At 38.2% G+C, this 15873-nt stretch overlaps 1 protein-coding gene across 2 annotated transcripts in view; it reads right to left on the bottom strand.

Moving 5' to 3' along the window:
* The window catches only part of NFIB (nuclear factor I B), a 350785-nt gene that overhangs the window by 334689 nt on the left and 223 nt on the right, over positions 1-15873 (bottom strand). Inside the window, exons 1-6 of one of the 2 annotated variants that reach the window (XM_030005678.2) lie at positions 13776-15721; positions 12493-12589; positions 8651-8854; positions 7764-7862; positions 4897-5008; positions 3217-3355 (exon numbers count right to left, since the gene is read on the bottom strand). In XM_030005678.2, coding sequence (XP_029861538.1) covers positions 3217-3355; positions 4897-5008; positions 7764-7862; positions 8651-8804 — 504 coding nt within the window. In that variant the 5' untranslated portion in view covers positions 8805-8854; positions 12493-12589; positions 13776-15721. Of the gene's footprint in view, positions 1-3216; positions 3356-4896; positions 5009-7763; positions 7863-8650; positions 8855-12492; positions 12590-13775; positions 15722-15873 lie in introns of those variants that run through there. The other variant, XM_030005686.1, reaches the window with a different exon arrangement.

Genomic DNA, 15873 nt, shown 5'->3' with positions numbered 1-15873 from the left:
AAGAATGTTGCAGGATGTTTGCCTAAAAACCTAACTAATATTAGGCAAACCTTCTCAGTGGTCCTAGTCATTTGATGTCAAAATTATGTAATTCTGACAACTTATTCTGTGGCACAAAGTTATACAGCATCACATCCTTAGCAACACTTTTAAAAAATCAGCTTAATGGGACTCTGATGTCATCTTCCAGGAAGATATATTGACTAGACAGCCAAACAAATTATTTTCTGTACTTCAGTGGGGGTTCCCCAATCCTGCAACTGAAAAAACGAGAAAGCTAAATACTATTCAGTGTAATACTAGACTTAATAAAGGTCTGAACAGACCAGACCTGCTGTGTCTACTAAGTTTTGCTATACAGTGTAATCATATTTATGTCTCTGGTGCACAGAATGTTAGATACTGTAACACAGATCCAGTTTTTCAAAAGGAAGAGTGTCATTTGAAGTATCCATGTATGCAAATTGATAAAGGCAAAAACCCCACAGCTAAAACTAAACAAAACTAAACAGAACAAAGTACTCCATTTTTTCCATGACTCTGTGTAAATTTAGGCAGCCAAGCATGGGAACCTGATCCACTCTTCAGGCAACTACATTAAACTGGGTTAAAATAATGATTGCATTATCCTCCTTCCTAAAGGAGGCATCTTCTAAAGGGTAGATATTATAAGTAGGTCTCTCTCCAAAAGACTTGAAGTCAACCCAGTTAAACCATCAAGAACAGTTTCATACGTATTAATTCTTTGAACTGTTATTATTAATAACTATTTATTATTACCTCTTTAGAGGTTGTAAACTGTCTGAAGTAAACATGAGTTCCCTTTTCCTCTCTTGCACAGACCATCTCCAAGCAAATAATTTGGTTCCCTTTCACCCCGCTTTTAAAAAGCAAGGCTAACAGAACTTGGGTTTGTTATCTAAACACAGTGTAGTTACTTGAAGTAAGTAAGAGCATTCAGGGGACTGTCACAATAAAAAGGAAATATTCTACCATGAAATTACATTGTTAGAGAAGCACTGCCAATTTCATACAAAGATTTATCTTCGGAAAATAACACTCCTTCTAGATACACTGCAGCACCCAATCCAGCATTCAGATCAGTATTACTGAGAAGCCTTTGTGCTTGAAACCTGCAAACCCTGTGCACGGGAAGCCTTCAGAATACGGAAAGTGTAAGATTAGTCTGACCAGAAACATAGTAAGTTAACTTAGTTTATAAATTAAAAATAAGTTTACAAAGCTCCTGAAACTAGAAGCAAAGGCATATACATTTAGTTACCTTTCAAAAACATTAACTTTCCAAAAATCCAAAACGTAACATATCCATACGAAATTTTATTTAGACAACAGACTTCTTCACTAATACAGAAAGACTGCAATTTCATATCCCTTTTAACTTGAATGCAGCTACAACAAATCAAAATAGCTCCCTCAAATCTCACAATGCCTGTAAAACAAAGTGAATATGAAAAGCCCATCTGCAACAAACTGGAAAAAAAGTGAAAAATATGAGTAGTCCATTTTAAGAGACACATTCTACAGGTCTGTCTCAGTTTACAGGGCAGTGTCTGTGGCAAGATGCTTCAAGCAGACAGCAAATTCTTCCCTCTTCTATATTTGTAGAGCCCCTTAAACCATTTAAATGGAAATATTCATATAGGAGAAAAAACTAAAAAATTAAATTCCTTTCGAATATAAGTTATTTTAAGAGAGATTTGCAAAAATCCTCAACTTTGGTACATTCCACATAATAAAAAGCTGGTATCTATCAACTTGAATGTAACACTTTTATCAGTTCTGCATGATCCAAGGAGTCCAGTCTTCCCACATTTTCAGCTCTCCTTTGACACATCATCTTCACATACACTTTCTTGGGAATATCACATCCACTGCAGACTGATATGGGAGCAAATAAGAAGCTTGGAAGGCTATGCCCCATTCTTTTCCAGAAGTAGATTTTTTCAGGAAGTTTAATATTCTTATTTTATGCCATTTAGGATACAAAATAATATAACAAACTTAAGTTGTTCATCAAAATGGAAAACAGGATTTGCCTCACCCACAACCAGTGGCCAGTCTCCAGCAGCCTTGACAGATGGGTGTGACATCACCAGCAGAGAGTATACTGGGGTGTCACATCAACATGGAAAAAACAAGTCTGCAGCACTTCAGTAACTGGAAAAAATCTCAACAAAATTTAAAGTACACTACCAATTTCAGGGATGGCCTTAGTCTCTTCACTTAGGACATCCTGAATGTTATCTAATTTTGAATATGTTTTAGACTTGTTTTCTAGGGTTTTCTCTTTTGTGCGCTTGTATTTGTTATAGTCCAGTACAAATACAAAGTCCATTTCAGATTTTGGGTAGAAGTTTTTATGTTTCTTTATGAGCAAGATCTCACAACATTTTCTTCAAAAGAAAGAATATCAGCTTTGCTGTTCTAACACTTTCAAGTATTCAGCAACTTTCAAGCAAACCTCTTGAATATTCTGAACACGACAGATAATAGACATAAATGAGTACCAGACACAGAGACTTTACAACTTCAATTCCATAATGGAAGAAATTCCATAATTTTTACTCTATTACAATCTATTCCAAGTGCATTTTCTCTGTCTGTATGTTCAACTGTGTTTTGCTGATGACAAGATGTTGAAATATGATAATGGCATAGAGTCCAGGTAAAACAAACCAAACTTAATTCTCCCTTAACCCACGTGACCTTTTCAAAGCAACACAAAATATTGCTTCTCAACCAATGTAGATTTTTCTCCTTTCAGAATGATCATATGTTTTTTCTCATTTTTCTGGCAATATCAGCATTTTTAAATAGGGACTTAGGATAGATATATATGCTGCACAAATTTACTTTGGAGAGATTAAAAAGAAATTTGAAATACCTAAAGTAGTTACCTTGCTTCTTCCCAGTATTCACGAATCACTTCTAAAAGAACCTAACTGGTTCTGTCCTCCCTTCCTAGATTTCTAAGAAAACTAATGTTGTGTTTTTAACACACAGAAATCATATACCTTTTTAGAATATTGTGTTACTTACCATAAATCAGTTTGCTCACTTGACAACATACATCTAGTTGAACTCTATTCACTGTCAACAACTGAGCCAGCATAAACGTGTAGTAACTAGATACCAAAATAAATTACATTGCAGCAGTAGCTATTTATTTACTTCATAGAGAAAACTGATTCTTACCCAGTTTCCCTTCTTCAGAGGCAAAAAGTAGTAGTAATGGCAGAAATCAAGTATCAGCGTATAAGAACTAAGGATCTGAGTGTAGAAACACAGCTGTAAAAACAGCCAATGATTGTCTTCACCAACACAATTATTAATCCTGTAGAGAAACAAAGAGTATATATAAAGACAGACATATAAAGATGTTAACACTGCAGTTATGATATTGTGAATAAGAGAAGTTATGATTATTTATGGAGCAAACATAAGAACTACTGACTAATCACTCCATCGTTAATCAAAGTGATGGTCTCTATGTTAGAGATGGCAGTTACTGTAAAGCATGGTTTCCTTATACTGCCACTTAAAGTGTAGGTTGCATTACTGAGATCACTGCTTAGAACAGGAGACATATTTCTCTGTATCTTCATATACCAAAGATACTCCTACGATTTTAAGTAAAACTCGAGTAACAAATTTTTTTTAAAAAAGTCTGCAAAGTTTCACAATAATACAGATTATCTTCTGCAACTCAACACATTTAACTGGTTGTGAACTATGTTGAGTCCAAAAACTGGAAATGCAAATGAATGGTTTGAAATAAATGTGACCACAGCATACCCCAATGAGAAATAAGCATGACTTAGGAAGGACCCTAAGACACAGAAGACAAAACAAGCATCTCTATTCAGAAACTCCTTCTGCATGTAACATAAAGGAGTAAGAGAATCACAAGGATTCTAGACATATTAAGCATGAGATTCAAAATCTTTGAAATCTACGTCTAGTCTGCTTCACAGAACTTACGCTGATGCAAAAAATGTGGTCAGGGTGCAATTTCATACAAGCATTGGCACAGACAGCAGTACCAAGCTAAGACATAATGACAAAAAGCACTATACTGGCACTATTTTCCAAAGTAGCGACTGACAAAAAGTGTCGTTTGAAAAATGGCTAAATCAACATAGGAAGATCCTGGTGTCAGTTTTGTCCTCTGCAGTTCATCATTGCTGTCTTGCTGGAAATGATACCTCAGAACTACCGACAGAAATGTTTATGTTCATTTTAAGCTACAAACAATCAGTTTAAATAGAAGTTAAATAACACTAAAATAAGCAATTTCACTACAAAATCAGTGAGGCTATGACAAGTGGGGCATGGTATGAATCAATAACATTTTCTACTTAGCATAGCAATTTGGTAAACTAAAAACCAAAAACTGTCTGAAACCATGATCTGTTTTTATTATTATAAAGAGCATTGCCTCTTATGTTGAAATCGTAATCTTTTATTTCAATCCAAGAAACATAAATATTTGCCTATTTCCTACAAAAAAAAATTTTTTCCAGCATCAGAAACTAAATTGCAACAAATGAAATAAACCTTCAATGTACAAATCAATTATTTTGATCCATTTTAGGAGTAAAAATTCCAATTCTTTAAACAAAATATGTGAATTTTCCAAAACTATACGGCACATAACAATTTGACAATGCTAACATGTTACACTGCAACAGTTCTTACTGTCAGTTTTACTTGTAGACATAAGAAGTCTCAAAGCTGTTTTCTCCCTGCTCTAAATGCCTAAATGATTAAGCACTACTGGGAAAGAAATATGACAAATGAGCAATAGTCAAGACCATGAACTTTGAAATGAGTCACTAAACCAGTAGATTGTTAGAACAAATGTCCTGGTCTTACCATGGACAGTGGTGATCCATCCTCCTCACGCAATGTCCACAACGACTGCAATGGTGTGAACGCTTTGGTCTCATCATATTGCATTTGTTACATAATTCCCAGTATTCTCGTTCTAGGTGAAAATGTAAAGAAAGACACTTTAGAGATATTTAAACTCAGTACAGCACGCTCATGATGAATCTATATCCTAGTGATCCAAAGAGAAAAAAAATCTTACTGTATTACATTCTTATATGTAAGCAGCATACAAAAAACTTTTTTCCCACTGTCATCTTAATTAAACTGGAAGATATTACTGCCACTCTGTGCCAGTTTTCTTCTCCAAAATCCTCTCTCCTCCTATGTATTTCTAGGGAGTAATTATTACAGCACAAAAGCTGTCACTCAAACAAGGAAGACCGTAATTCAATTATTTTCTTACATGTCTACTGTGAAAAAACCTATCTGCTAGACAGAAGCATCGTACAATCTCCCTGCCATTCCAAAACCTCCTGAGGAAATACTGCTACTCAAATTTGTCAGACCTAGCTAACAAAAATAAAATACTCAATGAACACTTCAGGAGCATCTTCCATCTCACAGCACTTTAAGACATGCATCTCACATCATGCAATTTTACACATAAGGCAACCAAAGAACAGATAGAGGATACGCTTGTATTTAAAAATATTGTATATTTTTGGATGCCCAAGGTGAGATTCTTTATGCTGATCTCCAGAGATACTGAGTAGCTGAAACTACCAGGACCTACTACTGCTCAGCTTAGCTATTATTTATCTCAAATTGCACCATCCAAATTAGAGGAAGCCTTTGAAAATAAGCATTCAAATTATATATTCGGAAAGTTCATCTTCACATGGGAAACAAATCACACCAACACTGTAATACTTCCATTCACAAAAGCATATATTTTCTGTCTTTAAGGACTGAGAATCTTAAATATTTTGACTAGTTGTTTCTACCTAAATAGAACTTTTTTGATGCAGAGAAAGTTCTTAAATCCCAGGGGAAAAAAAATAAGCTTAGCTTTTACAGTAGGACATTCTGAAATTTTATATGGTAAAGCATTGTCCCTATGTAAACAAAATAAAGTTAAATTTAGCACTTCTGAGCCACCTGCAGGCAGCTCTAATGTTGTCTTTCTTGCTGCAAAACAACATTTGGACACTGGAAGTAACAAAGCCCAATATCTGAGATCATTAAACTAGTAATAATGCCAGATGGAAACTGATTTACAATCTGTTCCCATAAATACAGTGTCACAAAGGTGTCACTCCCTAATAGGGTAGCTACCAGCAGAGTTCAGGAACACCCCAACCTCATTTTTGAATACAATTTATACCATGCAAAAATGTATCTTCCTGTCAACCTAAAGAATACCAGAGAACTGAAGTGCTACTTCAGAAAGTAGAAAACCCCTGACATAGCACACACCAAATCATATTAATCAATGTCATAGTCAAGCCTAAGTGTTCCATCTTCAGAAGTATCTATGAAGTATCATTGCTGTATGAAATGAATGGAGCATGAAGAGGTTGGAGAGCTATTCAAAGGGATCCCTTAAAAGAGAAAGAAACATTTGTGCACAAAGGGAATTTGTACTGGCCCTGGTATTTTGCAGGTAAATGAACATTCAGTCCATAAATGCAATTGTCTGTAACTGTACTGAGTGTCTTCATTCTCCAGTTCAGGTTGCAGATTCCATGTTGTTCTTCCTGCAGCAAGAACTCTGACTGCAGAACCCAAAGTCTGACCCACCTTCCATTTTACTGGATCAAAGGATCAGTTACCAGGAGCAGAAAGAACACTGACATGAGATTTTCTGCTATCAGTGTTTCACTCCTGAATCCCAGGGAGATACATCTCTTCCGACTATCTGCTGCCTAGTTTGTGCACACCACTGTAACAACAGTGCTGATGCTAAACAAATCATGTTTCCAAACACATCATCCTAGATTCTCACTAACATCAGGAAGAGAGAGCAAAATGTTACTCCTGGCATCCACCATGCTGCAAGACAAGGCTGAAGTATTTACACCTCACTGCATTTGATACGTTTTCTACATTCAGAAAGTATTTTCTGTTTATGTGACAAAGCTCATACTGTTTAATAGCCCTACTCCATTCTAAACTGCTATGTAAAAGCTCTATGCATTAGACAAGCACCTTAATAGCATCAAACAGTTCACAAAAATATTGGCTTTCTCTGTGGAGAATTATTAAGGTTTTAAATTTCCTCCAGTTTCTGGAGCATCAGATAGCATATGGGAATTGTGGGACAGATTCACAGAAAATGGAATTCAGAAACAGAAATGAATTGTCACATGTTAAGTTGCTATTCTATAGCAAGGCAATATAATTAGCATCACATTTGTTTGGTTAACAGCCCATACAAATATAAGTCACTGAAAAAAATTTGTAAAAAATGCACAGGTAAAATCCAGTGTAAGAGTACCTTCTACCATCACTTTCAATGTCTTATAAATTTACTTAGAAAAAAGCTGTAGAATTATAATGACTAATCATCTCTAAACACTTTTTATTAAATATTATCAAGTTAGAAGTATATGCAACGTGTTTGAAAGCCCAGAATGCAAAAAAGTTCTTCCCATGGAAAAATTTTCTAGCAGAAGTTCCTACATAATTAAACTTCTGATGGAATAGAAGTTTTGAAAGGAAGTTTTGAGTCTACACAAGGGGAAGTGCTAGAAATGTACAAGATAAAAACAGTAACATACCAATTTTAATTTCATTAACAATATAGGCTTCAGCAGAGACAGCTCATGGTTTCCATCAAATCTCATAAAATCAAATTGATTCCTAATTATTTTGAGGACATCAAATTATATAGAAACAACCTTATGTACCTGTAATCGGTATCTTTGGGTTTTCAGGTAGCTTTCCTGGATCAGCTACCGAGGCTCTTAGTAATGAAGCTATACAAAACAATGAGCAGAAGTAATAACCTGAAAAAATAAATAAGCATTTGTTAGTCTTTTTCAGGTGTACAAAATATCTACTGTACACTGCATCAAAAATATAGATGCTCCAGCACCAAGCTGGAAATTACTCAGCCTTCCCATTCAATTCCAGATATATTTTTGGTATCATACAGTCTACAATATTAAGTACTTCCCAGTCTTAAAAAGGGAGAGGGAAAGGAAATGGTAGCAGTGAACACTGTTTTGATAGCACCACCAGGACGCCATTATGACCTTACTACTGTATTTAAGAAGTTCCTCCACTGTCTTATCAAATAAGCACCAGTCATTCTACACCTCAAAGCCTCTATGTGAAAAGACATTTTGAGTAGTCCATCTTCGCTTTAAAGCTGGTTTCAGTTATAATTCAAGCCTTCTCCCCAGCAAAACCTATTAGCGTAACTCGTATTAGCTGACCCATCCAGAGATGTACAACAAAATTCAAGTTTGTGAACCATCAGTACTACCACCCCAAATTCTGACAAGCACTAAGAGTTGTGGACCTGGAATTCTGTCAAGTTCTAGCTACAGGATGTGAAAGCCATATTAATGCTTTACCCCAGTTTCCACATGAACAACTTTTACCACAACACCTTTGAAATGAATGAAGTGTCTCAACTTCTCAGAGCATAATATGTAGGATGCATCCCAGTACTGTTATACTTTATCTTTATCCTTCACATTATTCTTTATTTTCTGACCTTTCTCATACATGTTAACTACTGCCCAAGATACTATTTTCACTAGTAGAGAAAAGGGCTAAATTGACTTACACAAAATTGCCACAACTGAAATATGTCCCTCTTCATAGTGAGGAAAAAGGATGACTTTTGGAATGAAGATTGTATTGTACAGCCAGACAAAGATAATCAGGCCCATGCAGCACCAACCCTGGGGGTCAACCACAAAGTGAATTCGTCGTCCCATTGAACACAAATAGTTAATAATCTCTCACGACCCAGGAAGAAAAGATTATCCTAGACAGATTTTAAAAAAAAAAAAAAAAAAAAAAAAAAAAAGAGTAAATCAACCAGTATCATGCAACCTACAGGGTTCCACATACATTCAAACAGGAAAAAAAAAACCCTGTCAGCTATGGATTTAAGGATTTAAATGAAAACTTAGAGACATTTCACATACCCTGTTCAGGTACCAGGAAGAGAAACATTTTATGATTTCATTAATTAGTTACATCTCGCTAAAAAGTAATATTTATCCTCAAGATGCAAGTAAAACAAGTATCTGGGAAAACTATTAAGTAACATGTAAAGCAAGCAACTGTGAGCCAGCTGGCAGCAGTAAAGGATATAAACATTACAGAAAAGAAGTCTCCCATCAAAATAAAAAGTTTGCAAAGCAAACAAGAAATACAGGGAATCATTTATGTTATACAAGTATTCATCCTACCTACACATAATAGTCTCCCAACTATATTTGAAGATTTTTTTTTTAAAAGCTTCTATGCTAAAATAGTCACAGGCTTCCCTAGGAATCTGTAATTCTTCTCTGCTTAAAAAACCTTCTTCATGGCATTTATAGCAAAGCAATAGAGAAAGGAACCACACTACCCTAACATCTTTCATGTAGATCATTAAGAGGTATCATACAATAGTAAGTTTTCTCACTATTAATCACACTTAAAACATCAAGGTTTCCATTCTGATAGTGTGCTGGGCTCTTTTTTGGTCTAGGCTGAAGAAACCCCATCAAGTCCTACAGTATGAACTTCAGAGCTTCATATACTGATCTTCATAAAAATGCAGCACGAAGTCATAAGCACTATTCAGCAGAACCTTCAAGGGAAGGATTACTACTGTTAAGTTTTTTTGCCAGGCTGCCTTCACATACGTATCTTAATACTGCAACACACACATAAACCCCAAGCTACTCTCCCACCCATTAGTTTCCCTGATTTCTGGGCTTCAGGGAACTTGACAATTTCAGATGGATTTCCTTCCATTCCTTTCAGCTTCTACTCGTTGCATTGAAATTTCATCTTGTTTATCAGACATCTCTGTTTCCAGGGGTTTTGCTCTACTTGTTTCATGTTTGTCTATCCTCACTTGCATTCACCATTTCTCTGCTTAATATTATCCACAAGTTTCATTAGTCTTGTTTTCTTCTTTTTCGAGATCTCTAGTCAAAATCAGACCCAAATAAGCTGACATTTTTCCACACTTCCCCTATGCAGTATTTATCATCACCCTTTGCTTGCTATCTTGTAGTACAACAGCATTCCCATTCGAGAATAGCAGAGTATTAAGTGCTGATTTTTATCCTAAAAATGGATCAAATTTGCTAACACTTGTTTTATAACAAGTGTTATAAATATATTATTATACTTGTTATATATATAACAAGTTATATATATAAACCCATGTTGCATACTGAACATAGCTACTGTGCCCTTAAAACTGTTTTTAAGTTCATGATAATCATAAAAAACCTATTTAGGCCTATATTTACTATTTTTTTTTAATTTTACTATACATAGCATTTATGCATCATAGTCTGTTGTATACATGGTATTAATATACTACACACATATGTACAGTCTCTAGACATATAAATGATGTAGTATTATACTCCTGAATCTGCCAGTTCTTAATGTGCCTCTGTTGTACGTTAGCTTTGGCAACCAGCAGGTTTAGAACTAAAAAACATTTCATATCCTTCTAAGCATGCACTGATGGAGGATGTGTATCATCAAGCAAAGAAGCTGTGGGAGGTGAGCAGACTGTACGACACTAGGGATGCTGAAAAGGAGATGGACCAGAACCCCTCCAAGACCCTGCAGCTACATGAACCCCCACTGCACTGAGGGGAAGCAGGCAGAGCCTTAGCTTGTCAGGCTGGGCATGGAGATGCTGCGTCTGGCAAAGCCTGGGAGCTTGTGAGGTCTGGCACCAGGAGGATGGTTCCTGCTCTGCTTGCAGCTCTGTTCTGCAGAGCAGGTTCTGAGCCCTGGCAGCCAGCAACGACAAGGAGCTCTGTCCAATGAAACTTCCGAGCTGGCTGTGCCCGAGTCCAGTGGCAGCGTGGGCAGGATGGAGCAAGAAACAGCAGTGAGAAACACCCTGCTGTAGGGACAGAGGCACCTCTGCCAGCCCAACCTGCCACCTGGCAAGGTTTGCTGCTTGCCAAGGGCTTGGGTCCTGGTTACCATGGACAGGCTGTTCCTGAGGCTGGTAGCAGTCCAGCCCTCAGACTGTTACCCTCAGCTTCTCTGCCATAAGGGCACCACAGATATAGCCAGGAGAGGCCGGGAGTGTATCAGGCATGACTACATGGCTTGGAGTATGAGGGCCAGAGCCTGGGGACCAGGTGGTGTCTCCTTCATCCTGCTGGTGAAGGGGAAGGACTTGAGGAGGAGAAGACAGATCCCGCAGACCAACAAGTGTTTGTGCAGCTTGTGTCAAAAGCTTTTACATCCATAGGACTTTCTCTGAGGATCAAGAACTGGTGAGGAGTTGGAGGGCAGGATCCACCTGACACTATGTGGACAGAGATCTTACCAACAAAACAGATGAAGCGGGGCTGCATCAAGTGTGTGCGCACACTTGATACAGGAACACCACTTGAGTGTACTGGGATGGGGTTAGGAAAGCCAAAGCCCACCTGGAGTTGAATCTGGTGAGGGATATGAAGATCAAAAGGAAAGTCTTGTACAGGTACGTGAGCAGCATAAGGAAGGCTGAGGGAAATGTGGGCCCGCTGCTGAATGGGGCAGGGTACCTGGTGAAATGATACAAAAAAGTCAAAGTGCCTTAGTCACCTTGCTCTTTATGAGTAAGACCTGCTTTCTGGAATCCCAGGCCCCTGAGACCTGTAGGAAAGTCTGGAGCAAGAAAGATTTACTCTGAGTGAGGGAGGATCAGATTAAGAAACCTTTAAACAAAACTGGACATAACACCTCCATGGGACCTGATGAGATGCCACCATGAGTGCTGAGAGAGCTGGCCCTGTTATTGTGAAGCTGCTGTCAAATACGTTTGAAAGTTTTAGGCTGATGGGTGAGGTTCCGTGGGACTCAAGAAAGCAAGTGTCAACCCAGTTTTCAAGGGCAAGAAGGAGGATCCAGGCAACTACAGGCCTGTTAGCCTCACCCTGATCCCAGGGAAGGTGGAGCAAATAATCCTGGAAACTTGTTTCCAAACTCATGAAGGACAGGAAGGTGATTGGGAGTAGTCAGCATGGATTTACAAAGGGGAAATCATGCAGACTGACAGAAACACAGAGGCCAAAAAAACCAGAGGCAGCTAGAAACACTGCCGACTGCTGAAGAATCCATCTGTTTTCCATCTTACTAGAGCAGTAGAGATTCCATGACTTCACAGCGCTTCCTCAGAAGGGGAAATAACAGCTCAACAAACAAAACAGAGAGATAGAAGTACTGAAATACTTGTTTCCAAGTGACCTCCCAAGTATAATGTGTGAGCAATAAGCAGTGAGAGAGATTCTGGAGAAAACAATAAGAATGCCTATATTGGAAATGTATCCCAAATTTTTACAATTTGATGACTAAATTTTGCCTGCATGACATTACTCACTTTTATAATTAAAAAAACAACCCAAAACAAAACCAAACCAAACACACTCACCCCCAAACCCATACCTTTGATGGCAAGTTCCACAATTAAGTTGGAACTATGCAAAAAAAGGCCCCATTCTCAAGATAGGGAGATTTTTCATCATCATCTTCTGTATCTTTTCTGAAAGAGACAGAAAAGAGTGCAATACTCAAACAATCATCATCACTGGTTTGAAAGGCAGCATATTAATAGATTTCCTTCTATTCTGTTCTTCACACCCCACCTCACTCAGTACAGCTTCCTCTCAAGCTATTCACAGAGATATCCAGATCTTTTGCCTCTCATGTCTGAACTGACATGCTGATTCTAGCTAGCATTCCTTGAATTTCAGTTCTAGGCCATTTCGCAATTTGAATATACATTCAAAAGGATGGGATTGTTCAGAGAAAGGTCTATATAAAACTGCACTAGTGCCAGCGTATTTCAGTTAAATTATGATATACTTGCTTCCTGCATGCCTACTGTAACGATAAATTAAGTTTTATACTTTTCATTATACTTTTCTCACAATACTGCATAAACAATGTTAATATATTGACCTTCTCCAGCAAAGTGAGCTTCTTCCTCTCTCCCTCTTGGTTTATGTACCGTACATAAATAGGTAAGGAGGAATGGGGCGGGGAGGGGAGGGGGTAGGTGGAATAAAGAAAACCTAACACGTGCACATTCTGATGATTAGGTAGAAAGTACTAGACTCCAAGTTAACTCACAAACAAGGTGAATTTATAATTTTCTCTTTTTAAACATACTTTAAAAAAATATGTATTTACTCTTTCAAATACAATGTCAAAAGAAAGGAAGACGGAGCTCAAATAATTCTGTTCTTTAGGATGCATCATTTCTGATAAGAATAACTACAATACGTAGAGGAAAAAAGTCTATGAGCAGGTTTACAACAAATCAGTTGAAAAGAAGCAATTAAGCGATTTATATCCGTATACACTCAGTATTCACACATGCAATGCCTAAAAAATTTCCAGCGAAATAATTTAGGATAAAATACACAACACTTGTGTTGGAGGTTTTGTGGTTTTCTTCCCTCTTACCCTAATTTATAGCCATTTTTTCTAAATAAACATCTCAAACACAAAGCATTTGAAAGCAAACAGTAGTTGTGGCTGTGAAAAGCTTCAGCTTTACCAAAACATGACTGAGCCTTTTCTACATAATCAAGAATTGCTCTTGCCTCTCCAAAAATACTTTTACTGAGGGATGCCTGGACAGCATTTTTTCCTAACCCTTTTATTTCTGCCCAGTTCAGTTGATGGTGTCATAAACTCAGTATTTGTTCTGACTTTACAATCACCTCCAATATGACTTCTGATGTGACATCCACTGAATAATGAGACCACAGAATGAGTCAGGCAGGCAGAAAATCACTTCTGAGAAATGAGAAAGCTTTGCACTAACCGTGAATGTTAACATGAAATAAAGACTGTTTTAATAGGCTCATTTGAAGGCAAACTTCAAAAAAAAGTATACTATTTTGCATCAAGACTGTCCCAAAACATACTTAGAAAGTTCTGTTTCATAAATAAACCCAATACAAGCACTACTCCATTTCTTATCCTAGGAAGCACAACAACTGGCTCTGGTGACATCCTGCTTCTTGCACTTTTACGGCTGTTGCTCTGATACATAACTAGAAATGAAGATCTTATATGTTCTGCCTCATTTTAGCCCTGGACTTCTACTTCAGCAAGAAAAGCAAGACTTTGTGAAATCTGAATTCCAGAACGTTCTTCACAAATGCTTAAACAAGTCCAGAATGACACAGATCAATAATTCATAGTATTGTTCGCTGTGAAACACAACTTTAAGACCCCATGCAAACTGAACAATACTACCCTCTATAAAATACACTTCTAGAGTGAGAAGAACACCACTTTCTAAAAAGGCTGTATTCTAAGCCATTCAGACAGAAAAAGGAGCAGACAGTACAAACACGAGAGATATACTTGCTATAATATTTGATAGCCAAGACAAGGCCATAACAACCAACAGCCTCTGTCAATTTGTGGATCTGGCTGCGGTTTTAGATCTGTGACTTTCCTGAAAGTGTAAGAATGACTGACAAAAATTACTGATTTAAAACTAAAAGTACACTTCACCAGAAAAAAAAAAAAAAAAAAAAAGTCGACTTGGACCAAACAACTACATTACTTTCAATAACATTTTAAAGAAGTCACTTATGTGATGTTATCAAGTGTCAGAATTACTACTATGCCTTTTGCAGCTCTTCCTTTTAACAAAACTAGTATCCGAATAACCAGTTAATAGACGCAGCAGCATATTTTTGCCATGACAAAACTCCACGTACCTGGCATTGCACATGTTTATACAATAGATGGTTGTTAGTAGAGACCTTGGCACTACACAGTTGTTACGTGGCTGTTGAAGGGTGGGTTAAGCTAGGCAAGCCATTCCCACCCAATTCTTTTTTCTAATGGGATCTTGCAAGGTGTATGGGTAAACATCTAATGCCTTCATGAAAGATGCCACATGGGCTTGGATAGGGATGTGGCTTGACATTAACGTACGTACACTATATCCTCATTGATCACAAATCCATGAAAACTTATCTTCACCTACTGATGACCAAGCAGCTGCTTGTAGACAGATAATACACGCTACTTAAGCACATCACTGTTTGAATCCTCAGTGCAATGGGAGTGAAGACCAACAATTTCATTTTACTTACTACTGGAGCTGGAAAATGAAAGTGTGAAACTAAGAAAGGTCAGAGGGCATTGCATTTCCTCGTGCTGTGTTGCTGGAGCCCATAGCCAAAAAATGCACGCACCTCTTCCATCACCAGCTCAAAAGCGGAAAATGCCCTCTTCATCATTTAGCAAAAAAAAAGCAGCATTGTGGAGCTTCGTGAAAATGACAACAGTATTTATTTCGTAGGTAAGGAGATACTCATCAAGACTGCTAAGGATTTCCCTCCCCCAGCTCTCTGTACAGAAAATAGCATTCCTGAAGTTAAAGTTAATTCAGTAAGCAAGCATCCACGAGTGGTAACGAAGATTTAATACAGGTAATGCCGACGTCCGAGGCCGGCGATGCGGAGACCCCCAACCCACCCTATAGAAAGCCTCCTCCCAGTCAGTCCGTCAGCCTCCCCAGGGCCCTGCCAAAAGGCGCCCCGAGGGGCACCCGGCGCTTTCCATCCCATCGCAACGGGAGGGGCGGCAGCGGCCTCTCTCTCCCCACCGAGCCCCTGACTCGACAGCCGCGCTCGGGCACGACACCCCCGGAGAGGCCTGGCCACAGGGTCACCCCTCACGGCAGCGACGGAGGGGAGCTGCCCCCGGCGAGGCCTGCAGAGGGATGCCGCTCCCGCAGCCCCCCCCGCCCCGGCTCAGCTCGGCGGTGCCCCGGACGGCCACACAGCCCGTCCC

This window comes from Aquila chrysaetos, chromosome Z (assembly GCF_900496995.4).
Source record: "Aquila chrysaetos chrysaetos chromosome Z, bAquChr1.4, whole genome shotgun sequence".
NCBI classification, from domain to species: Eukaryota; Metazoa; Chordata; class Aves; order Accipitriformes; family Accipitridae; genus Aquila; species Aquila chrysaetos.
Note: the sequence above shows the minus strand (reverse complement) of the source record. Positions and strands in the feature narration are given on the sequence as shown.